Source organism: Dipodomys ordii, unplaced genomic scaffold (genome assembly GCF_000151885.1).
Source record: "Dipodomys ordii isolate 6190 unplaced genomic scaffold, Dord_2.0 Scaffold154, whole genome shotgun sequence".
In the NCBI taxonomy this organism is placed as follows: domain Eukaryota; kingdom Metazoa; phylum Chordata; class Mammalia; order Rodentia; family Heteromyidae; genus Dipodomys; species Dipodomys ordii.
This window is the reverse complement of record NW_012267370.1, coordinates 814,528-824,692: the sequence shown is the minus strand read 5'-3', so window position 1 is coordinate 824,692 and position 10,165 is coordinate 814,528. Positions and strand designations below refer to the sequence as shown.

The 10,165-nt window shown below is 47.6% G+C and overlaps 1 protein-coding gene across 1 annotated transcript in view; it reads left to right on the top strand.

Annotated features, from left to right (window-relative positions):
- Syp (synaptophysin) overlaps nt 1-10,045 on the top strand; it is a 15,755-nt gene extending 5,710 nt beyond the window's left edge. Inside the window, exons 4-7 of the mRNA XM_013032386.1 lie at nt 1,230-1,425; nt 2,111-2,302; nt 4,786-5,116; nt 8,621-10,045. Coding sequence (XP_012887840.1) covers nt 1,230-1,425; nt 2,111-2,302; nt 4,786-5,112 — 715 coding nt within the window. The 3' untranslated portion in view covers nt 5,113-5,116; nt 8,621-10,045. The remainder of the gene's footprint in view (nt 1-1,229; nt 1,426-2,110; nt 2,303-4,785; nt 5,117-8,620) is intronic.
- Nucleotides 10,046-10,165: the final 120 nt, after the last annotated feature.

Sequence of the window (10,165 nt, the reverse complement as noted above, 5' to 3'; positions counted from 1 at the left end):
GAAGTGGCACTGTGGCTCAAGTGGTAGAGCGCTAGCCTTGAGCTGAAGAGCTGAGGGACAGCGCCCAGGCCCAGAGTTCAGGCTCCACGACTGGACCCAAAAAAAAAAAAAAACCACTTGAGAGAATTACTGGTGTGGTGTCATTAAATGTGACAGTTACATAAAGTGCTTAGTAGATGATTGATAAATGTAAAGGCTTTTGCTATAGAAGAGCATCAGCACTATTCTCAGTCTCAGGGTCTTGCCCAACCCTCAGTCTGAGTCCAGAGCTATGGGCCCCCCACTCCAATCCTTCTCCCCAATAGCCACACTCCCCCTCTTCAATCACACTATGGTACATGCCATAGTCGCATTACACCTCAGATTGTCTCTTACCTCATATATACACATGCTGTTCCAAGATCCTTTTTACCTCCCCATCTGCATTCTGTCTGTCTGTCTTTGTCTTTTCCAATTTTGTAGCCACTGGGCTGTCCTCTGCTATACATACATTTTTTTTTCTCTCAGGGACTTGAAGTGGGATGGGAAGGGTTGACATCATGTGGGGGAAAAACAGGATTCGGACCCCAACCTTATCATTCCCCTTACCATCTATGTGACTTTCAGCAAGTGAATACACCTCTAAGCCTGTTTCCACCTCTCTACATTTCATTCCACAAACATTGCCTAAGCACCTACTATATGCCAGCATGGTTCCAGACCCAGAGGATCTATGAGTGAACAAGACAGAGGGTAAAGCCCTCTTCTAGTATGTCCCGCTGTGTCATGTGTGGATCAATGCTGTAGAGGAAAATGGACCAAGAAAAAAGCTAAGGTGTGCCAAAGAAGGAATGTTTCAAATGAATTGTAAATAGTGAGCTCTAGGACAGCCTCGTGGAGGGTGACAGTTGAACAAAACTTAAAGGAGATAAGGGGATAAGATATGAAGATATCCAAGGAAAGAGCATTCCTGCTGGCAAAGAGAACCATCAATGCAATGGTCCTGGGGTAGAAGGATGCCTGGTGAGTTCTAGTAATAACTAAGAGGCAAGAAAAAGTGCCTGGATTGGATGGATTAATACCTATCTCGCCAGGATGCTCTGAGCAATCCACAAAATGTGAATGGTACATTGCAGGTGCTCTGTGAATGGTTATTTCCCTGGGACCCTGTAGGAACCTGGGGGACCCATGTCTGGGAGGGGAAGGGGGCTTTGGGGAGTTGGAGCCTACCTGGTCACCTCTCTCTACAGGCTGCACCAAGTGTACTTTGATGCACCCAACTGCAGAGGAGGCACCACCAAGGTCTTCCTAGTGGGGGACTACTCCTCCTCAGCTGAATTCTTTGTCACAGTGGCTGTGTTTGCCTTTCTCTACTCCATGGGGGCACTGGCCACCTACATTTTCCTGCAGAACAAGTACCGTGAGAACAACAAAGGACCCATGATGGTGAGTCTTCACAGCCCATTGTGCCCTGAGATTAAGGATGGGAGGCCTCAGGAACACAGTTCATTTGTCTTCTAGGCCATACCAACTCCCAACCAGGCACCTATGTGGAGGCAGCTGCTGGCTACTGATGTCACCTGGAGTCCACACTGGGCATCAGAGACCTGGAGTCAGGGTCCCAGGGAATCCCACACACAGAATCACAGACAAGACCACAAACTGTAAACTTGCCAACTCTCACACAACCACGCAGTCTAGATCAAAGGCAGGAGCACTCAGAGGTTCACTGCGACAAGCACACATGTCATCTTGCCACACAGACACTGATTCCTACACAGCTATATTCACACACCCTCAACCCAGACGTAAAATGACATAAATTCCCACATGCAGATAAAAGTAGAAAGACACACAACACTTCTCACAGATTCGGAAACAGCCCACGGAGTTCCTCCCGCAATACACTCACACTCCCACACTTCTGTATCACATACACTCATACAAGCTCAGGCTGGAGGGTCACCTTCAGGGGAAAATGCTGTGGCCTTCAGAGCCTGAAAGGCAGGAGAGAGACCTTTTCTTGGTGACCTCCCCCCACCCTCAAGAAAGTCTATGATCAGAGAAGCTCTCGAGCCAGTTCAAAGCAGTCTAGTCACAATGTCATCTTTCTCACCCATGCCCATCCTAGGATTTTCTGGCTACAGCAGTATTCGCCTTCATGTGGCTAGTTAGCTCATCTGCTTGGGCCAAGGGGCTGTCGGATGTGAAGATGGCCACAGACCCAGAGAATATCATCAAGGAGATGGTTGTGTGCCGCCAGGCAGGAAACACATGCAAGGAGCTACGAGACCCTGTGACCTCAGGGCTCAATACCTCGGTGGTAAGTCCTTCCTGGGTAGCTATTTGGGCTGTATGTTTCTCTAGAAACATACAGTCTGGTATACAGAGTGGTGGGTGGAAAGAGAGGATGAGAGGAAAATCAGAGGTAATCCAAGGGGGCTCCCTGGCAGAGACACCCCAACAACAGAGTTTCAATTGTAGACATTGTGAACGAATATACAAGAGCTTCTGTCCAGCTTAGACTTAGGAGACTTGGATCCCAGATCCAGCTTAACCATGTAAAATCTCCTGATACACAGTATCCTCTCGGGACCTCAATTTCCTTATGTGCAAAAGGAGTGAATGGCTTGAAATGTTGTCGTACTCCGACGCCCCCTACTGGCTGAGAGTCACACTGTCTTGAACTCAAATCCTAGCTCTAGGGCTGAGAATGTGGCTTAGGGGTAGAGTGCTTGCCTGGCATGCATGAAGCCCTGGGTTTGATTCCTCAGTACCATATAAACAGGAAAAAAAAAACAGAAATGGCGCTGTCACTCTAGTGGCACAGTGGTAGCCTTCAGCAAAAGAAGCTCAGGGACCGTGCTCAGGCCCTGAGTTCAAGCCCCAGGACCCTTGCAAACTCTGAACTGAAGCCAGTCACAAAGCCCTTCAAGGATCAGTTTGAGCATTTAACTTGAAGAGTAGTAATATGTCCTGCTTCACAGTAGACTATTTAATGAATTAATAGTGAACAAAGTACTTAGAAAAGAGCACGAGGTAAGTCACATACCAGTGTTGCAGAGGTTAAGATTCCAACTCTAGCCCGGCATCAGTAGCCAGCCCAGACAGGAAAAGCTATGGAGCTTTTATCTCCAACAAACCACACAAAAAAAGCTAGAAATAGAGGTGTGGCTCAAGCAATAAAGCATTAGCTTTATGGGAAAATGGGTCAGGGACAATGCCCAAGCCCTGAGTTCAAGCCCCAGGACTGACACACACATACACACGAAGATTACAACTCTCCTGTCACTTGCTAGCTATGAGACCAGCTCCCTCTGTGAAAGGAAGGCTTCTCTGGCCTCAATTTCATCAGCCTTAAAATGGAGAGATTGCCCAGCACCAGTGGTTCATGCCTGTAATCCTAGCTACTCAAAAGGCTGTGATCTGAAGATCATGGTTCAAAGCCAGCCCAAACAAAAAAGTCTATGAGACTCTTACTTCCAATTAACCACCAAAAAGCCAGAAGCGGAGCTGTGGCTCAAGTAGTAGACTACCAGCCTTGAACAAAATGCTAAGCGACAGTACCCGGGACCTAACTTTAAGGCATAGTGCTGGCATGTGCACACCCTGCCCCCCATGAAATATCCACCCAGTATGGAGGCCTATAGTCCCAACTACACCAGAGGCTGAGCCAGGAAGATCACTTGAGCCCAAGGATTTAAGTCCAGCAACATTCTGAGATGAAGAGAAGGAAGAAGGAGGAGGAGGAGGAGGAGGAAGAAGAAGAAGAAGAAGAAGAAGAAGAAGAAGAAGAAGAAGAAGAATAAGAATAAGAAGAAGAAGAAGAAGAAGAAGAAGAAGAAGAAGGTGGAAGAGGAGGAGAAGGAGGAAGAGGAGAAGGAGGAGGAGGAGGAAGGAAGGAAGGAAGAAGAAGAGGGGGGAGGAGGGAGGGGAAGAAGAAAGAGAGGAGGAGGAGAAATGTCTTCCTGTTCAAAAGTGGAATTTAAGGGCTGGGAAGTTGGCTCAGTGGTAGAGCACTTGCCTGGGTTCAATTCCTCAGCACCACATAAGCAAAAAGAAAAAAGCCAGAAGTGGCGCTGTGGCTCAAGTGGTAGAGCGCTACCCTTGAGCTGAAGAGCTGAGGGACAGCACTCAGGCCCAGAGTTCAGGCCCCACGACCGGACCAAAAAAAAAAACAAAACCAAAAACCAAATCAAAAGTGGAATTTTAAAAATGAAACATTAAGTAAATTAATACCATATAGGGAACTTAAGCATAGGAAAACATATGACATACAGTACCAGGTGTACTGTTTTAAAATATGTCATATAACTTCCACATATTTATGCTTTAACATGAGCACATTTTTTTCTTTTCTTTTTTTTTTGGGGGGGGGTCAGGTAGTGGGGCCTGAACTCTGGGCCTGGGTGCTGTCCCTCAGCTCCTCAGCTCTTCAGCTCAAGGCCAGCGCTCTACCACTTGAGCCACAGTGCCACTTCCGGCTTTTTTTTTTGCTTATGTGGTGCTGAGGAATCGAACCAGGGCCTCATGCATGCAAGGCAAGCGCTCTACCACTGAGCCACCTTCTCAGCCCATGAGCACATTTTATATACATGCATTACTGTGCAAACTTGCAACTATATGCAGGCGTATGTTTATTTAACAAAAACATATGTAGGGGGCTGAGGTTTCAGAAATCACTGTCCTCCGTGGGCCCACATATTCATGCCCTATGTGCCCATTTTGCACGTCAGGCCACAATGGCCCCCCCGAGTCCCCAAAGGCAATAGACCGAGAAGATAGCCAGGTCTTGTCTCCCCTCAGGTGTTCGGCTTCCTGAATCTGGTGCTCTGGGTTGGCAACCTGTGGTTCGTGTTCAAAGAGACAGGCTGGGCCGCCCCATTCATGCGCGCACCTCCTGGTGCCCCCGAGAAGCAACCAGCACCTGGAGATGCCTACGGCGATGCAGGCTACGGGCAGGGCCCCGGAGGGTATGGGCCCCAGGACTCCTACGGACCCCAGGGTGGCTACCAGCCAGACTACGGGCAGCCAGCTGGCGGCGGTGGCGGTGGCTACGGGCCTCAGGGCGACTATGGGCAGCAAGGCTACGGCCCACAGGGTGCGCCCACCTCCTTCTCCAATCAGATGTAATCTGGTGAGTGATGGGCATGTACTTCAGCCAAGAGAGGTACAAGAATTGAGATGGGCGGGGCAGTGAACCAATAAGATCCCTGAGTAATAAGTTTGCCAGGCGAGTAAGGGCGGAAATTTGAAGGAACTAATAGAGAGGCAGAGTTACTTGACGAGTGAAAAACTAGCCAATAAATAGAGAGCAGATGTGTGATGCCAATGGAAGAGAGGTAGAAGCACGGTTCTGCGGGAGAGGGCGGGGAAAGGTACAGAGCTACCAATGGAAGGGTGGAATATCCTGGGGACTTGCACAGTGAGGAATATCAGGGGAATGGTGGAACCTTGGAAGGAAAAGGGACGGGTTTTTTTTTAAATGATTGTTAAGCCAATAGGTAATAAGGCTAATAGATGGATCTAGAAGATCCGACGAGTTTACCAACGCGGAAGCAAGTTGTAGATCCATCACTTTTCCCAGCTCTGAGAAAATGGTGTAGGATTTTAAAGGATGTAAAAGGGGTGGGGCGGAGAACTACGAAAGACTTGCGACCTTTCTAGCTGTGTCTTAAAAGAAAACTGAACCCCAGCGCTGATGGCTCAGGGCTGTAATCTCAGCTGTTCAAGAGGCTGAGAACTGAGTGATAGTTGTTTGAAGCTAGCTTGGGCAGGAAAGGCTGGGACTCTTATCTCCAAATAACGACCGAAAGGGGCCTGAGAATGTGGTTTAGTGCTTGCCTAACATGCATGAAGCTCTGTCGATTCCTCAGCACCACATAATCAGAAAAAGCTGGAATGGCTCTGTGGCTCAAGTGGTAGAGTGCTAGCCTTGAGTAAAAGAAGCTCAGGGGCAGTGCCCAAGCCCTGAGTTCAAGCCCCAGGACCACCTCCTCCCCCCAAAATGCTAGCATGGTGGCCAGGTGGCCTTGGGTATATAGTGAGATCTTTTCTCATAAAAAGAGATAACAGACAGGTCATTTTCCTTAGAAGGGGGAAGGTGTGAAGGTTGACTTGGGAGGGGAGTAAAGAAATAAGGTAAATGGAAGATACAGATTGGTTCTGTCTGTGGATGGAGAGAACAGGAAATTTGATAAAGCATCACACACTTCAATTCATTTTAAAATCCTGTTGGCTCAATAGTTTGCCAATTTCTCACCAGCATCTCCCCTGGATCTCTTCACAAGTGTCCATTCATTCCTATTGTTTTATTCACAGTATAAGTACATTCTGTTAAGTGCTAAATCAAACCACAGCCCTCCTCTACATAGTGGTACTCATCTCAGGAAAGGCAGGAGTCTTCATTAGAATCACTCACACAATTAGCCCTCCCCACTTTTTTGCCAGTCTTGGGGCTTGAACTCAGGGCCTGGGCACTGCCCCTGAGCTTCTTTTGCTCAAGGCTAGCACTCTTACCACTTGAACCACTGCACCACTTCTGGCTTTTTCTGTTTATGTGGTATTGAGGATTTGAACACAGGGCTTCATGCATGCGAGGCAAACACTCTACCACTAAGCCACATTCCCAGCCCAATTGTCCATTTTAGTGAACCAGGCACAAGTTGATCTCAGGGCCTTTGGACTTTGAACTTGTTCCCCACCCCCTCTGTCTCTGTCTCTCTCTCTCTGTGTCTCTTTCTCTCTCTATCTCTCTCTTTCACACACACACACACACATCTTTGCCTAGACAACTCCTTTTCATTCTTTTAGTCCCTTATACAGTGAGTTCTTATCTGACTACCCTGTAAACAAATCGCCCTTGTTATCTCTCTCTATGCTTTTCCTTATCACCATCTATAATTATTGTTTATAGGTTTCTTGACTGTCTCTTCCACTAGACTATAGAATGTAACCAAGACATGCTGTATACACATCACTTAGACCACTCTTAATATTGAGAGACATTTTATTTTATTTTTTTGAGAGACATTTTATTGAGTAAGTAATGGAAACAACATATAAGGCATTGTATGTGTGTGTGTGTGTGTGTGTGTGTGTTGGTACTGGGACTTGAAGTCAGGGCCTGGGCACTATCACAGAGCTTTTTTGCTCAAGCCTACTCTGAACTGACATGAAGTGATTAATAGTTTTAATTTACTTCTCTTAATGTGGATGTCCAAAAATTTACCTGAAACAATAATAGGGTTTAGACTATGCAGCCCCAGAGCCTGAAGGGAATGTTATGAGATTTGCAGTGTATATACTGTGTAGACTTGTATGTGTGTGTGTGTGTGTGTGTGTGTGTGTGTGTGGTTTTTTGTTTTTGTTTTTGTTTTTTTTTTGCCAGTCCTGTGGCTTGAATCAGAACCTGGGCACGATCCTTAAACTTTTTGCTCAAAACTTTAACTCTGCGACTTTGAGCCATAGCTCCATCTCCAGCTTTTTGGTGGTTAATTAGAAATAAGAGTTCCACAGACTTGCCAGGCACTGGTGGCTTATACCTATAATCCTAGCTACATAGGAGGCTGAGATCTGAGGATCACGGTTCAAAGCCAGCCAGGGCAGGAAAGTCTATGAGACTCTTATCTCCAATTTTAATCACCAGGAAAACTGGAAGTGGCACTGTGGCTCAAGTGGTAGAGCATTAGCCTTGAGCTAAATAGCTCAGGGACAGCACCCAGGCCCAGAGTTCAAGCCTTATAACTGACAAAAAAAATAATTTCACAGACTTTACTACCCAGGCTGGCTTCAAATCATGATTCTCAGATATCAGCCTCCTAAGTAGCTAGAATTTACAGTTGTGAGCCACCAGCACCTGACAGCATGAGATGTTTTACAATCCTTCTACTCTTCGCTGCAGAAAATGGTTCTTAGTGCCTTAGGCCTCATCAAAAGCAAAGCTGAAGTCCTCACAGCACTACACTATGACCCCACTTCACACCTTCTGACATCACTTCTACCCTTCTCCTCCTTGCTCTCTCCACTTTTTTTTTTTTGGTCATGGGACCTGAACTCTGGGCCTAGGCACTGTCCCTGAGCTCTTCAGCTCAAGGGTAGTGCTCTACCATTTGAGCCACAGCACCATTTCTGGCTTTTTCTGCTTATGTGGTGCTGAGGAATCGAACCCAGGGTCTCATGCATGCAAGGCAAGCACTCTACCACTGAGCCACCTTCCCCACCCTGCTTTCTCCACTTTATGTATTCAGTCCTCATGTATTGTTACCTTGTGCTCCTAGATAACTCTCTTAGGTTTCATATTTGTTGTATGAAGTCTTATGTCCTGCTACAAAGGCAGAGATCTTGTTTTGCTCAATATAGGCTATCGCCAATGGTTAAACAGTACCTATTAATGGACTTTTGGGGTTAGGAGATGGGAATCTTCATTGTTGCTTTGGTACACAGTGGGAACAGGATCAGGAATAACTTTTCAGTGGGGGCAGCTGAGATGAAGCTGGGTGAACGAAGATATGAGTGAAAGAAGCAAAAAAGACATTCAGGCAATAGGAAAAGCCAGGGCAAAGGCATACTGGCCCACCTCCTCCCTGAAGACACCACCCATATCAAGACCCCTTCTCCTTCCCATTTTCTGTCTCTACAGGTCAGTGCAGCTGGGAGGACCCCATCCCCATGGGTGGGCACGAGCTCAAGAGAAAGCCTGCCCCCCTTCCTATCCCTATACCCTAGGTCTCCACCCCTCAAGCCAGGAGACCCTCAATTGTCTTTGCTGTTTATATATATATATATATTATATATAAATATCTATTTATCTGTCTGAGCCTTCCCCTCATCCACTCCCCTCTCTCATGCACTAGGGGCCCAGCCTTGAATGGGCTCCTCCTTAACCCTACACCTTCCCCTGCACCCATCAGCCCCTTTCTGTTCCCTGGCCCTGTCCCCTGAGGTTAGGAGGCTTTGGAAAGGGGCAGGAAGGGGAGACCTTGGCTGTATGGGGAGGGTGGGAGGTGATTTCAGACTCTCTCCTCTTTCTCCTCCCCCTCCTAACTCTGGCCTTGTTCCTCTAGCAATATCTGACCAGACTGTGAAGGGTAAGTTCAACCCCAAGGTGTAAGAAAGGCAGATTTAGGGGACTTGGAATAAAGAAGACAACTTTGGACTGAAAGTGTTCTTTGAGTAGACAGGACTAGTGGACAAGACTAATCAACAAGGAGCTAGGTTCCCGATATACTAAATGTGGAATCTGACAAATGAGGTGCCTAAAGCATTCTGGAGTGGAACTCTGAAGGGGGTAGAGGGCATGCTCTAGAAGGGACAGAGCTTTAAATGATGCCTCCAGTGGGCTCCAGGGTGGGCAGGCTTGAATTGAGACTAGCAGCCCTAGAAGGTGTGTGGCCTGGAACATTGCAAAGTCTGAATTTGATTCTAAAGGATCTTGAGCAGAGTAAGAAGTGAGGTTCAGAAATGGCCTACCCTTGGGTTGAAGTCCAGGTCAGGGGTCCAGACACACAGGCTTAGTATAAAGAGTGCATGGTGGTTTCACAAGGAGCAGCCCCTCTCCCAATGGGGCAGCGAAGAAAGTAGGTTTCAAAGTGAACAGAGTTTGGGTAGTAGCTGTGGGAAGAGCGTAGTTAAGAGCCTTGGGATGAGTTTTAAGATAGGTGAGTACCCCTGACCAAAGCTGGGGATTGAGGTTTGGGAAAGATCTGAGAGGATGAGGGGTGGGATCTAGAGAACAATACCCCTTGCCCACTCCCTTGACAAGTCAGCTAGGTAATCAGAGGATAGAGTTCAACTGGTCTAGTGGGGCTGGCCCATCCCTCTGCCTCCTCCCCTGCCCCCACTCTCCACCCCCTCCCACCAGGCCTGGGTGGTTGGAGGCTGGGTCTGGAGCTCCTATCCTGCACCCTCTGCTGTGTCTGTGATGTCGGTAGTGCCTGTGATCGTGTGTTGCCATTTTGTCTGGCTGTGGCCCCTCCCTCTCCTCTCCAGACCTCCCCTTTCCTTGCTCCCTTCGGTATTGTTTGAAGACCCCCTTCTCCTTCTCCCTGAGGAAGAACAGATATGAGTACTTCTCCTCCCTCAAATAAACTCCTCAATCACCTAGTCTGCATGGCTCTCATTTCTCTTTTTTGAAGTCCAGGGGAGGGGAGAGATGGGTGAGAAGATGTGATAGGAAGCTCGGACT